Genomic DNA, 14,701 nt, shown 5'->3' with positions numbered 1-14,701 from the left:
GGCCTCCACTGCCTTCTGGGGCAGAGCATTCCATATATCCACCACTCTCTGGGTGAAGAAGTTTCTCCTCAACTCTGTTCTAAATGCCCACACCTTATTCTTAAACTGTGTCCTCTGGTTCTGGACTCACCCATCAGCAGAAACATGCTTCCTGCCTCCAGAGTGTCCAATCCTTTAATTATCTTATACGTCTCAATCAGATCCCCTCTCATCCTTCTAAACTCAAGTGTATACAAGCCCAGTCGCTCCAATCTTTCAACATATGATAGTCCCGCCATTTCGGGAATTGACCTTGTGAACCTACGCTGCACTCCCTCAATAACAAGAACGTCTTTCCTCAAATTTGGAGACCAGAACTGCACACGATACTCCAGGTGCGGTCTCACCAGGGCCCTGTACAGCTGCAGAAGGACCTCTTTGCTCCTATACTCAATTCCTCTTGTTATGAAGGCCAACCTGCTATTAGCTTTCTTCACTACCTGCTGCACCTGCATGCTTGCTTTCATTGACTGATGTACAAGAACACCTAGATCTCGTTGTGCTTCCCCTTTACCTAACTTGAATCCATTTAGATAGTAATCTGCCTTCCTGTTCTTGCCACCAAAGTGGATACCCACACATTTATCCACATTAAACTGCATCTGCCATGCATCCGTCCACTCACCTAGCCTGACCAAGTCACCCTGTATTCTCATAACATCCTCCTCACATTTCACAGCTTTGTATCATCAATTTGCTAATATTACTTTTAATGCCTTTGTCTATATCATTAATGTATATTGTAAACAGCTGCGGTCCCAGCACCGAACCTTGCGGTAGCCCGAAAGGGACCCGTTTATCACTACTCTTTGCTTCTTGTCAGCCAGCCAATTTTCAATCCAAGTCAGGGTTTTGCCCCCAATACCATGTGCCCTAATTTTGCTCACCAATCTCCAAGGTAGGACTTTATCAAAGGCTTTCTGAAAGTCCAGGTACACTACATCCACTTGTTCTCCCTTGTCCATCTTCACAGATACATCCTCAAAAAATTCCAGAAGAATTTCAATGACATAAAGATGAAGGGGCCAGCTGTCATCAATAAGGACTAGCGAGATAGTTAGCAATGGATTCTTGAAAAGACTGACTGAAGTTCTATAAAGGCTGACTAGGTTTCCCAGTAAATATTTATTCTGTAATCACAGGATTTGCCAGACTGGAGTTTGACTGCAAGGTTAAAAAATTTGTAGTTTCCCAGTGTCCTTGGGGCATATTGTTAATATTGAATGTTAATGGGTGGGGAATGAGGCGATGGTTACTACTTACTGGTTGCCCAGACCCAGGGCTTGAACAAAAGATGGTGTATTTGCGAATGATTCCATTTGGCTTGGTAGGGGGGAGCCAGGCCACCACCACGCTGCTAGCTGAGGAGGGTACCGCTTTGATTCCCGCAGGAGGTCCTGGAACTGAACCAAAGAATAGACAGAACGTGAAATTAAGAAAAGGACCTTGAATAACATTTAGACAAGCTGCTTATTAATTCCTACACCAGCATGTGCCACAAAAATCTGCCTTTTCAAAACTAAAATGTACCAACGATTATCCAAGATACATCAGGAAACATATTTGATGAAGTTCTAATTGATTTCTACTTGTTTTCACAGAGATTGAAGCAATCATTTCATGATGTAAAAATCTAAAAGAAAAGATCTATTTCCCAAAACAAAACTCACTGTAATGTATGCAGAAAAGGTCAAACAAAGTTTGTTATGCAAGGCATGGCAAAACACAGCACTTTTAAAAGATATATTGCTAAGCACTGTTTGTCCTTATATACAACATCAACATTAGCCTGCTGTGTAGACAAGTCCTCTGTGCATTTACATGGTCAGTAATCCTTAAATCCTAAATCACCATTCAGTTAGTTTGTAGCTGATCTGCTTCTCAACTCCATTTATCTGCTCTTGATAGATGAAATTTTATTTTAGTAAGATTGATACTGTCAATGAACCCAATCTCCCAAGTACACACTCAGTTATCTGCCCAATCTGATGATCTCAGAAAATGATCATTACCTGAAGGCCTCTGGCGTAAGGTCAATGGGTTAGTGACACTCCTGAGGGCAGGACATGGCAACCAAATGAAATCTACAGTGAAGGGCCCTGTAAAAACAGTATATCTTTCATCTCCTTGGTCTAGCTTTAGGATGCAGCCCAGACTGAAACTGTCTTGATTGTAACCATTAGTTCCTTTAAAAGGCTTGATGGCACGTGTGCTGGGATATTTCAACCAGACCTCCAGAGGACATGAAAAGAGAGCCTTGTTTATAACCACTAGCTGTTAACTGCCCCTCACAAACCACAGGTTAACTGGTGTTGAATGTAGAAAACGTTAAGTGATGCTATAAGAGGTTCCTCAACTGTGGTGAAAGCTTAAGTACATTAGTTAGGGGAGTTGTATTAGATTAGATTAGATTCCCTACAGTGTGGAAACAGGCCCTTTGGCCCAACAAGTCCACACCGCCCCTTGAAGCATCCCACCCAGACCCGTATGCCTATAACCCACGTACCCCTGAACACTATGGGCAATTTAGCATGGCCAATCCACCTAGCCTGCACATCTTTGGACTGTGGGAGGAAAACGGAGCACCCAGAGGAAACCCACGCAGACACGGGGAGAATGTGCAAACTCCACACAGACAGTCGCCCGAGGCTGGAATTGAACCCGGGTCCCTGTCGCTGTGAGGCTGCAGTGCTAACCACTGAGTACAAATGTCATTGTGTTAGCAATCCAGTGTCCATACTAACGTCCCAGGGACACGGGTTCAAATCTCACCGTGGCTGATGGTGAAATTTGAATTCACTTCATAAATATGGAATCAACAGCTGGTTAATGGTGACTATAAATGACCATGATCAGTTGCCATGAAAACCCCTCTGGTTCACTAATGCCCCTGAGAGAGGGAAATGTGAAGTCTTTACCTGGTCTGGGTTCTATGTGATTCTAGATGTGGTTAGCTCTCATAATCCTCTGAAGTAACAAGCAAGTTACTCAGTTCAAGGGCAATAAAGGATAGGGAATAAATACTAACCCAGCCAGTGATGCCCACTTCTCACAAGAGTACATTACAAACACTTGGGCAGAGTACTCATTTGACCAGACCATGATATACCCAGAAATCTTCAATGCTGACATGAGAGTTCACTTCTGTGTTTAAACTATCACATCAACTCATACAATTTTCATGTTTTTAAACAAATGTATTCTCGTCAATCTTGTTTCTATAAAAGCTCTTTCTCCTATCATTTAAATGGTTTAGATATTCACACAACAGAGGTTATCTTCAAGTCTGATGTTGATAAAGGGTTCACTGCTGCTGTACAGCTCCAGGGATCTGGGTTCGATTCCAGCCTTAGGCAGATGTCTGTGTTAATTTTTCACATTCTCCGCTCTGTGTGGGTTTCCTCCGAGTGCTCCAGCTTTGTACCACAAGTCCAAAAATATGCAGGTTAGGTAGATTAGCCATGCTAAATAGCCCATAGCATCCAAGGAGGTGTAGATCAGGTAGACTATCCATTGGAAATACAGGATTGTAGGGACAGGGTAGGGGGTGGGTCTGTGTGGGATGCTCTTCAGAGAGTTGGTGAAGACTCAATGGCCTGCTTCCACACTGTAGGGAGTCTATGAAACTGGATAATTCTGTCCATTTTTGTTATTTCTTCATGGGTAGTAGGCATCACTGCCCAGATTGGTATGTATTATCCATCCTGAATTCTCCTTGAATGGGATGGGTTCCTATGTTAATTTCAGATGGTGATCAACAGTCAACCATATTACATAGAACATAGAACATAGAAAAGTACAGCACAGTACAGGCCCTTCGGCCCACGATGTTGTGCCGTGGAATATTCCTAATCCAAAAGTAAAATAGCCTAACCTACATTCCCCTCAATTCACTGCTGTCCATGTGCATGTCCAGCAGTCGCTTAAATGTCACTAATGACTCCGCTTCCACGACTACCACTGGTAAACTATTCCATGCGCTCACAAATCTCTGGGTGAAGAACCTCCCTCTGACGTCTCCTCTATACCGTCCTCCTAACACCTTAAAACTATGACCCCTCGTGGCAGTCAATCCTGCCCTGGGGAAAAGTCTCTGGCTATCGACTCTATCCATATTACTGTGGGTCTGGAGTCACATGCAGGTCATGCCAGGTGAGGATGGCAGTTTCCTTCCCTAAAGGGCATTAGTGAACCACATGGGTGCTTAGACCAATAAATGATAATTTAATAGCCACCTTCACTGAAACCAGCTTTCAATTCCAAATTTTTATTTAAATAGTGGAGCTAAATTCCATCAGCTGCCATGGTGGGATTTGAACATGTTTCCCCAAAGCTATAACCTCAGCTTTACAATTCCCAGCAAACAGGAATTACCACAGCACCACCATCTCCCTGGCAGATTACCAAATCTTTGAGAATAACGTGAGGACAGCAAAAGTTCTTGACTTTGAATGACAGGAACTGTGCACCTTAGTACTTTTACATGTCTTGCATTAATCCCAGGATGAATTAGCAAAGGTTTCTTAGGGCCTACTTACTTCACCATATTCTTCCATGATGTGGAAGTGCCAATGTTAGACTCGGGTGAACAAAGTCAGAAGTCACATGACACCAGGTTATAGTCCAACAGGTTTATTTGAAGTCACAAGTTTTCAGAGCGCAGCCCCTTAAGTTTGTGATTTCTAATAAAATTGTTGGACCATAACCTGGTGTCATGTGACTTTTGACACATTCTTCCTGATTGTCATTGACTTTTGGTTCACTTCATGGACTGGGAATAAAGCTGGCCTGACTGACATAATAAAAACTGAAAGAACTGCGGATGCTGTAAGTCAGAAACAAAAACAGAAGTTGCTGGAATGGCTTAGCACGTCTGGCAGCATCTGTGAAGGGAAAAACAGAGTTAACATTTCAGGGGTGACCCTTCCTCAGCACTGATGGTAGATACAAAAATGTTGGTTTATATGCAGAAGATAGGTTGGGGATAGAGCCCAAAGAGAGAGAAGAACAGATGGATAGACAAAGGAGTTGATAACTATCTGGCTAGGAGGGTGAATAGCTGTTAATAGGGACTGTTTATGACTAATAATACGCAGTGAGTAATGGCAGGCTACGTGGCAGCAAGGTGTGTGGGGTGGGGGGGTGCTAGGACATGGGAGAGTTGAGATCCTAAAATTATTGAACTCGATACTGAGTCCAGAGGGCTGTAGGGTCCCCAAGCAGAAAATGAGGCGTTGTCCTTCCAGCTTGCGCTGAGTTTCACTGGAACACTGCAGCAAGCCAGGGACAGACATGTTGGCCAGGGAGAAGGGTGATGAGCAGGCAACTGGAAGCTCAGGGTCTTTTTTGCAGGCAGAATGTAGATACTCTGCAAAGCGGTCACCCAGTCTATTCTTCATTTCCTCACTGTACAGGGGACCACATTGTGAGCAGTGAATGCACTGGACTAGATTGTTTCTAGTACAGGTGAAGTGCTGCTTCACCTGGAAGGTATATTTGGGCCCTTGGATACTGTTTAACATAACGATGTGAATGTTGCATCTGCAGGGGGAGTGAGCAGGATTTAGTTTCCACTGCGGGCCCAGCTAGTTGGACCAAACTGTGATTCAGTTAATGGTCAGAATGTGCTAATGCCTGCAAGCAAGCTCACTGTTCACCTGGGATGGACGGTGGGAGTCAGCAGGATTCAATTTGGCAACTGTTTCCACCTTCGCTGAAGTAAAGTCGAAGAACTGAAATGGATAGTTATTCACATGCGAAACACTGTTTCCGCTTTACAATTGTAGAGTTCCGGAGAAGGCTCTAAATCTTTGCAGCGGAAAATGAGAATTTTGTGCACCCCGTGTGTGTGTATGTGTCTGTATGTATGTGTGCGTGTGTGTGTGTGTGTGTGTGTGTGTTTATGTGCGTGTGTGTATGTGCGTGTGTATGTTTGTGTGTATGTAAGAGAGAGATAATGGGAACTGCAGATGTTGGAGAATTCCAAGATAATAAAATGTGAGGCTGGATGAACGCAGCAGGCCAAGCAGCATCTCAGAGGTGTGTATGTATGTGTGTTTGTGTTTGTGTGTGTGTATGTGTGTGGGTATGTATGTGTGTGCGCGCGTGTGTGTGTGCATGTGCATGCGTGCATGTATGTGTTCGGGTGTAGGTGTGTGTGTGTGTCTGTGTGTGATTGTGCATGTGTGTCTATCTATGTGTGCCTGTTTGTGTGCATGTGTGTGTGTATCAGTGTGTGACTATGTGAGTGTGCGTGCGCGCGTGTGTGTGTCGGTGTGCGTGTGTGTGGGTGTGCGTCTGTGTTTGTGTGTGTGTGTCTGTATGTGTGTGGGTGTGTGTGTGGCTGTATGTGTGTGGCTGTGTGTGCGTGTGTGTGTGCGTGTGTCTGTGTGTGTGTGTGTGTGTGTGTGTGCGTGTGTGTGTGTGGGTGTCTGTATATTTTACATACAACAGCTGACAGTGGGATAGGCTAATGAACATATTAAGGGGGCTTATTCTTGACATTATTCTCAAGTTATTATGGTCAGAAGTGTAACCCTGATAACTCAAAAAAGATTGTGGAGGTGGTGGACAAAGGGATCTCTGTTACTTTACGGGTTGTGATAATTAATACAAAAATGACAGATGATGAGACAATAGTGATCATCATTTCCAGATAGCCTGCTCAAATCCTACCTACCAGAAGAAACTGTATTCTGAGAAGCTTACAGGTATTAAGCGATGTGTCTTGTTATGGTGGGGCGTGTGGGGGGGATTGGGCTACTCCAAGGAGACTGCAGGGAGAAAGAGATGATACAGCCAAGAGCTTAAGCCTCCATTTTTCAACATTACATCCTTAATGTGAAAGCATTATGACTGGACCAATAAAGATAAATTCTAATATTTAAGACTACCAGGGGCTACATCATCACAATTAATCCATGTTCAAAGTTAATCCACATTCTCTGCACCTGTTTAGGATGGCAGGGTTCAAATCAGAACCGATGTATGTAGATTAATCTGTGACAAAGCCCCTGAGGCCGTAAGTACAAATCCTTTATTTCTTCATAAAAATTGCATAAGTGCAGCACCACTTATTTGATTTCGAACTTCAGGCTATTCTATTTACAGCACAAGCTACAGATTTTATGTGAAATATTCAAACGATAAATTACTGAATAATTGAGCCTACATTATGGATGGCAGGAGATGTGGCTCAAATCATTGGCAGTGGCCATTTTTTAATAACAATTACCATGTGGTTTATATGCATTTTAGCCGTGAATAATAGCCATAATTTTTATACTAATGAGCGCTTCTTTTCCTATGTAAATGAGCTGCGTTCAGTTTTTAGTAGGTGCTTGAGTTCTCTCTCATTAAGTACCATGAGAAAAGACAGACATGTAGGGCCATGATTGATGTCTAAACCTGCATTTGCATGAAATGTGGGATCCAGTTAGCTCAGTTGACTGGGCAGCTAGCTTACTATGTCAAATGGCCCCCCTCAGCGGTGTGTGTTCAATTCCTGCACTGGATGAGGTTACTATGAAGGTATTGCCTTACTCCCTCACCTAAGATATTGTGACCCTCAGCTTAGACTACCACCAGTCATCTTTTCCTGATGAGAGAGTGGGATTCTGGCAACTTTACCTTTCACTATATAACCTACCATATGTCCAAAAACCTCAATTTTGCATCAATTCTTTACCTCTATTCATCCTTGTCCTTGTCGACTTCCACTGCCCATCTCCCAAAATATTCAATTTGAAATCCCGACTCGAGTTTTCCCAGGATACCCAAATGAACCAGATTTTATGGGGTCATCTTGTATTCAAGGCAGTTATCCCATTGCCTGGGTGGTTTCTCGGATTAGATTTAGGGTCAGGGCCACTGACTCATATTTTTGGCATTCGTGTATGCTATACTTGTACAGCACACACCTTTGTGCTCTCCTCACCATGTCCTGCTCCCACATTCCCCTAGTGGCCTCCCCATGCCAAAGCTGTTCTTGCCCCCAGAGAGCTGGTCATGCACTTTGAGTTAACAAGTCCCTCCACAACGTCACCTGGCCCTGCCTAAAACCATCATATTGTTATTGCTCTTCTGTTGCTTTAAGAGAAAGAACTTGAATGTAATCAGGATTCTCGAAGAATGCCCCAAAGCACATGCCAGCCAATAAAATACCTTTGAAATGACCTCACCGTTACAAGTTGGAGAAATTGAGCAGCCAATTTGCACAAATGAAGGAACCAGAATCAGGGAGGCAGTGGTGTAGTGACAATATCACTATATCATACAGTCATAGAGCTGTACAGCATGGAAACAGACCCTTCAGTCCAACTCATCCATGCTGACCAAATATTCTAAAAAAATCTAGTCCCACTTGACAGCATTTAGCTCATATCCCTCCAAACCCTTTCTATTCATGTACACATTCAGATACCTTTTAAATGCTGGAATGTAGCAGCCTCCACCACTTCCTCTGGCAGCTCGTTCCATACACGCACCACCCTGTGTGTGAAAAAGTTGACCCTCAGGTCCCTTTTAAGTCTTTCCCCTCTCACCTTAAACCTATGCTCTCTAGTTTTAGACTTCCCTACCCTGGGGAGAGACCTTGGCTATTCACTCTATCCATGCCTGTCATGATTTTATAAGTCTCTGTAAGGTCACCCCTCAGCCTCTGTCTCTCCAGGGAAAACATAATCCAGGTTCATGCTCTAGGGACAGGGATTCAAATCCCACTGTGGCAGATGGTGAAATTTGAGTTCAATTTGAAAACAAAAGTCAGGAATAAAAATGCCAGCCAACTGGCAGTCAAGTAACCATTGGTGATTGATGTAAAAGGGTTCGTTATCCCACTTTAGGGAATGAAATCTGCTGTCCTTATCTGGGTCTGGCCTACTTGTGACAACAGACATACAGCAAAGTGACTGGCTCTTCACTATCCTCTGAAAGGCCCAGCAAGCCACTGAGATCAAGGGGCAATTAATGATGGGCAATAATTGCTGGCCCAGTCAGCCATCCCCATACCCATGAATGAGTCTAAAAAACATGAGCAGAGTGGCTGTTTTGAATGATTACTGGCCAAAATTCTCTTGCTCTTCTTGGAATAGTGCTGTGGAATATTCCATGTCCACTTCAGTTGGAAAATGGGGCCTCAAATTTGACATTTTGCCCTTGACAGTGCAGTATTGCTTTGGTGCTACATTGCAGTCCCAACCTGGATTAAAAGACTCAGCAGCAACTCCTCTTTCATCTTGCATTTAGCTACCCTCTAAGTGTACGCTTCCCCTCTGCAAAGTGCTTTGGGTCATTTTCCCATGTTAAAAGCCTGTTTGGATGCAAGATGTAGCTGCTGACCCATCTACGTTGATGTTATTGAAAGAAATGTCAGAGTATCTGCCATGCTCGAGTCTGCCTGGGGCATACTGAGCTCCCTGTCTGGTCCAGTGGTCTGCTGGGTTACTTTCAAGGCATCTGCCACAATTCAGGCACACAACAATAGTTGACAAAGGTAACCACAAACCCAGAGGGGACTCAACTGCAACATAGGCTCATGACTCAACAGCCACTGGGAAGCATACAAACCCCAGCCCATTCATCAACATGCATTATTTCCCCAGAAGAATTAAATGCAGCTGGAAACAAAATACGACAGCATCATCATCTGTGGTCTAGAGATGATTAAATACATTAACAATTATTCAGGGATCTTGGATTTTCTTTTGAATTGAAAAATACAAATCCTTCCCTTAACTTTGATGTGAAAAGGATTAGTTAATGAAAAAAATATGCAAATAAGTGAGGCCCACAGTATTAAATAAAACACATGCAGATCCCACTTTGTGGGAGAAATTGGGTCATCCAATTGATCTGGCAGAATTCCATCAGGATTAACTATCCACTACAATCAAGCAATAATTAATAACCTTGGAGGTGGCATGTTACAATGGATCTGAACACAATAGGATTTGATCTGGCATGAACTGAAGCCTTAATTTCCGACTGCAGTCTACATTTAGGTACATTTTAATGTTAAATCACTTCATCAGTCAAAAGCCAAGCTTGCTGGACAAATACAGCTTCAGCCACATCCGGTTCCCATCAGAGTCTCTAACTAGTCTGCTGTACAAATACAACTTTTTTCTCCTAAACTATCACTTCCACCTGGCAAGGCTGAGGTATTTTGGATCTTGGTGATATCGTTGAATATCTCAGCATGGTCACCAAATACAAAACTGTAAACTGGACGAAGGAAGGAGTTCAAGCAGGTTTTGCTAAAACTGTACAAGATGCTTGTCAGACCACAGCCGGAATACTGTGAACAGTTTTGCTTCTCTAATCCAAGGGAAGATATACTGGCATTGAAGGCAGTCCACAGAATGTTCACTAGGCTGATGTCTGGTATGAAGGGGCTATCCTATCAGGAGAAGTTGATTAGATTTGGCCTGTAGACATTGAAAAATAAAAGAATGAAGGATGGCCTCACTGAAACATACATGATTCTTAGAGGGCTTCGCAGGGCAGATGCAGAAAGGTTGTTTCCCCTGTGGGAGAATCTAGGCACGAGAGTTCATCATCTCGTAAGAAGGGATTGCACATTTAAGACAGATATAAGGAAGAATGTTTTTTTTCTCAGATGGTTGTGAATCTGGACAGAACTGTTGAGGCTGGGCCATTAAGTAAATTCGAGACTTGAGACCGATGTTTAATCTGTAAGGGAATCACGGGTTAGGGTTCAAAGGCAGGCCAGGAGGAGCTGAAGATTATCAGATTAACCAAGGTCTCACTGAATGGCAGAGCAGACTCAATGGGCTGAATGGTTAGTTCAGCTCCTAAATCTTATGATCTTATCTCTTCACATTCTCATTTCTTTTCTCCAGCTGTACTGGTAGGTGGAGTCCTAACTGTAGAAGCGTTGCATTTATCTTGGGGGGTGGTTTACTTTCTTACATTCCTTGCCAGCATTCATAAATCCCCATCATGGTCAGCACCAGTTCTGAGAAATGAGGAGGGCATTAAGCACCAAACCAGTTGCAAGAATTTGCAGGTGGTGGCTTCAGCATTAATTGCCCATTTGTGGCTGCTTTTGTGAATGATCTGCTGTGCCACTTCTGAATCACCCACCCCAGGCTGGAGTCAAGTGTCAGCCTGACCAGGTTCCACCCTAAAGGATGTGAATAAATAACTTTACTGCCACTTTTTCTGACGTTACACGTTTTCTCTAAATTAGAAAGGGTTAAATTCTCAGACTACAAGTGGTGGAGTTTGAGTCATGTTCTCTTGGATTACCAATAAAGGCTGTTTTACTATTTTTATGGCAGTACAGATGTGATGGGCTGAAGGGCCTTTTCTGTACAGTACAATCCTATGATTCTTGTTTCAGTAAATGAACCACTTATAATCACTGCAGCCCTCTTTGAGAAATTTGCCGTGACGTCACTGTCGTCACTCAGTAAAGTTACGCTGTTCTCCATCAATAAACCAGTGGTGTTCACCAGTTAGTCAGGTCCCATTTTTCAACTGAGGAGTGAGTGAGAAGAGTAAGTTGTTAGAGAATTGGTAAATGTAGATTATTTTTTTCAATAGAGAGGAAGCATTTACTTTAATATCACTGTTTGCCAGGGCTAGTTGTGTCAGTCCAATTAGTCTGGTCATATAGAAGAGAATGGACCATCTTTTTCCTCTGGTGATTGAGGACACCATATTCATCCTCAGCATCAGCAGTCCCTCAAAGGGTGGTATGGTCATGGAGCCAGGAGCAAGGGTTTCTGTGTGGAATCTTTACATGTGGAGAGGCTGCTGCACTGCTGTCTGTTCTGGAATCTTCCCCACCCAACCATCGATGTACTGAAATGATTTGACAACCAATCTGTTTGGTTGTGTAATGAACATTTCCTCTGTGATTGCCAAGTCTCAGAGTGGGACTCATCCCTGGAGCTTCCTGCATAACTCACTGCTCCACAAAATTTCCCTGGCCAAACATGGTCCCGTGGTTGATTATTTTGGTGGGGTAAATCTGAACAGTCCAAATCCAAAAGCCTTGAAGAAGGTTGATCTTAATTATCAAAAGAGCTGAAACTTTGGTCATTAAATGATAGATTGATTTCTTACTCATTAAACCTGGCAGCTGCTCAACTCAATTTCTATTACAACCAGAAACCAATCATTTCAGTCGTCCTTGACTGCATAGTGTACGTGGAAAAAGCAATGTTGATTTCCAAACCATGCTACAGCATTGGGTGTTGGGACTGGCTTTTGTTAATCAGTAACTCTGCCAGGGTTAAAATAGAAAGCAGGATGTAAGGCTGATGGCTGTTCACTAACTCTGAGCCAGATGTGTTAAAACAAATTTAAATTGCGGAGCCGATCCTATCTATGATGTGAAAAGTGCGTCCGGATAGTGCCCCAGACCCTCCTTTAAAACTCCGCAGAAGGTATCACAACCATCTTCTAGTCCTGCAGGTTATAATGAAAGTCTTAAAAGAAGAAGCAAAGAGCTCCAATTCATGATCTAGCCAGATGGAGACAGTCACCAGTGGTAAAGTGATTAAAACTGGGAGTGCAGCCATGAGGCTAGAACTGGAGGAGCACAGAAACTTTGGAAGAAGTCACAGTGATAGGGAGGGATGAGGGATTTGAACTCTAAGGTGGCAATTTTAAAATCAAGGTGATGCTCATCTGATGAAGGGTCTAGGCCCGAAACGTTAGCTTTTGTGCTCCTGAGATGCTGCTGGGCCTGCTGTGTTCATCCAGCCTCACATTTTATTATCAGCGTAGGATTACTGTCATGTCAATGAAACACCAATGTAAATTTGAAACACATTTGTTTGGCCACATTGCTTGTGAATATCCATTGACAGTTTATGTCGAGCAACTTCACCAATTAGCTTTAATGGATTTCTATGGTCACAGAAGGAAAGTTTAAAAAAGTTTGTGGGTGACCTATATTGGAATTGTAGGGTTGAGTTATCTTTCAATGATAAATGTCAACTTGATTAAGCAAGTGAAGAATTAAATTGTGTTCTGTTTGCGTGTGGTAGTTATATTAATTTCTGGAAGGAAGAAAGACATACAGCTGTGTCAAATGCAAGACACATCATTTTATTTCTATGTCATGGCTCAGGGTAATGTAAACTCAGGCTAACACTTGTGAGAATGCACGGAACTAAAAGGCTTCTACTCAACGATGCAATTATGTTTTATAATGCATATAATGAGCCTATGTATTAATTTGTATGGTCGTTTTGAGCTTTAATTTGTTGTAAGCATTAACATTTATTGTGGAGTCTCATATGGTTCTTGTGGTGAAAAGATGTTGATGGAAAACTCAGATGTGCCATTTGGGACAATTGGGGATGATAATCAATCATTACACACCTTAAGCAGATGCATTAATTTTTTTTGTTGCTGTCGCCTTACCTTGGTCACGATCTGTGGAGTTATTAAGCTTGGAGGGACAAGCTATTATAAAAGGGATAGTCTCACAAATATGATTGGTGTCTTAAAGAATTAATCAGGAGGCAGAAGGAAGTGATATCACTAAGTTGACCATTAATTTTTAAAGGATTCAATCAGGAATAGGCACAGACTACATAACTAAGCCAAAATTGTCCATGAATTGTTCCTATAGTTATAAGCTAATGCAAGTTCAGGGTGACTTCACTCATGCACAGTGGGTATGGCTAGCAAGAGTTAATAAGTCCTGGGTCTTAGTGGTTTAATGCACATCAAGGAAGATCAAAGGCAGTGGAAGAACTTTTGTGAAAAGAACAGAAAAAGAGACCTTTGCACTGTCAACCTGTCTTGCAAATTGGTATCCCAGGGTTGACAGGCTGAAAAATATTGCTCCTTATTAAGGATCAATTCTTTTGTGCTTGTTTTTATAAACAGAATATATTCTGTAAAACTTTTGAAAACATATTTGTACCTGAAATGGATCTTGCTAATAATCAGAACGACTAAACTTCAGATTGGCTCTCTCTAAATTTGTTCGATAAATGTAATTAATTTATGCCTTACAATTAGAGTTAAAGTGGACCCCAGGATCTGACTGGGGTGAGAAGAATGGTCTTCCCGAAATGAACAAGCATTGATCCAAGATGTTCAAAACCCTCTGTGGCTACTGCCTCCTCAGGCTCCAACTTTGCGGGATCAGCCAGGTTCCCTGTCATTGGTCCAGGATCTTTGATCCTCTCCAATCGATGAGCTCCTTCAAGAGTGTGAGCAGTTCACCGATGGAACCCTAACATGTCTCAGCCATGAATACAATTTGGAAATCTAGCCAGTGCCATCAAGAGGACATCTTGAGCTCTCTGTCATGTCTGCCAAAACCAAACACTTGGCTCCAACTTGTGTAGGAGATACAAATTAATAAGCATCAATTGACAGATGGAGAGTTTTAATTGATAGCTCTACATAAGCTCAATTTCAACATTCCCTTTAATCGAGAAGAACCCAAGACCCAAAAGTCAGGATGTAATTGCGATTAAAAAGATTAGAGGAGAAGATAAGATAATAACAAGGTGTCAGCAAATGTTAAAGCCCAAAGAACAGTACATTCTCATCTGACAAAAAGACCACAAGAGAGAAATTTTCCTGCTATGTTGGTGTATGAAAACAACATTGTTAAAACAGTTGACAAAGGAATGCTACATAAATGAGTTGTGAGCTTGAAGGCCTG

At 42.5% G+C, this 14,701-nt stretch overlaps 1 protein-coding gene across 4 annotated transcripts in view; it reads right to left on the bottom strand.

Annotated features, from left to right (window-relative positions):
• dscaml1 (Down syndrome cell adhesion molecule like 1) overlaps positions 1-14,701 on the bottom strand; it is a 564,629-nt gene that overhangs the window by 87,363 nt on the left and 462,565 nt on the right. For all 4 annotated transcript variants that reach the window (XM_059638968.1, XM_048562212.2, XM_059638969.1 and 1 more), the window contains one exon: positions 1,303-1,442. In XM_059638968.1, the coding sequence (XP_059494951.1) occupies positions 1,303-1,442 (140 nt within the window). The remainder of the gene's footprint in view (positions 1-1,302; positions 1,443-14,701) is intronic.

The sequence above is a fragment of the Stegostoma tigrinum genome, chromosome 32 (assembly GCF_030684315.1).
Source record: "Stegostoma tigrinum isolate sSteTig4 chromosome 32, sSteTig4.hap1, whole genome shotgun sequence".
In the NCBI taxonomy this organism is placed as follows: Eukaryota; Metazoa; Chordata; class Chondrichthyes; order Orectolobiformes; family Stegostomatidae; genus Stegostoma; species Stegostoma tigrinum.
This window is presented reverse-complemented; position numbering and strand designations above follow the sequence as displayed.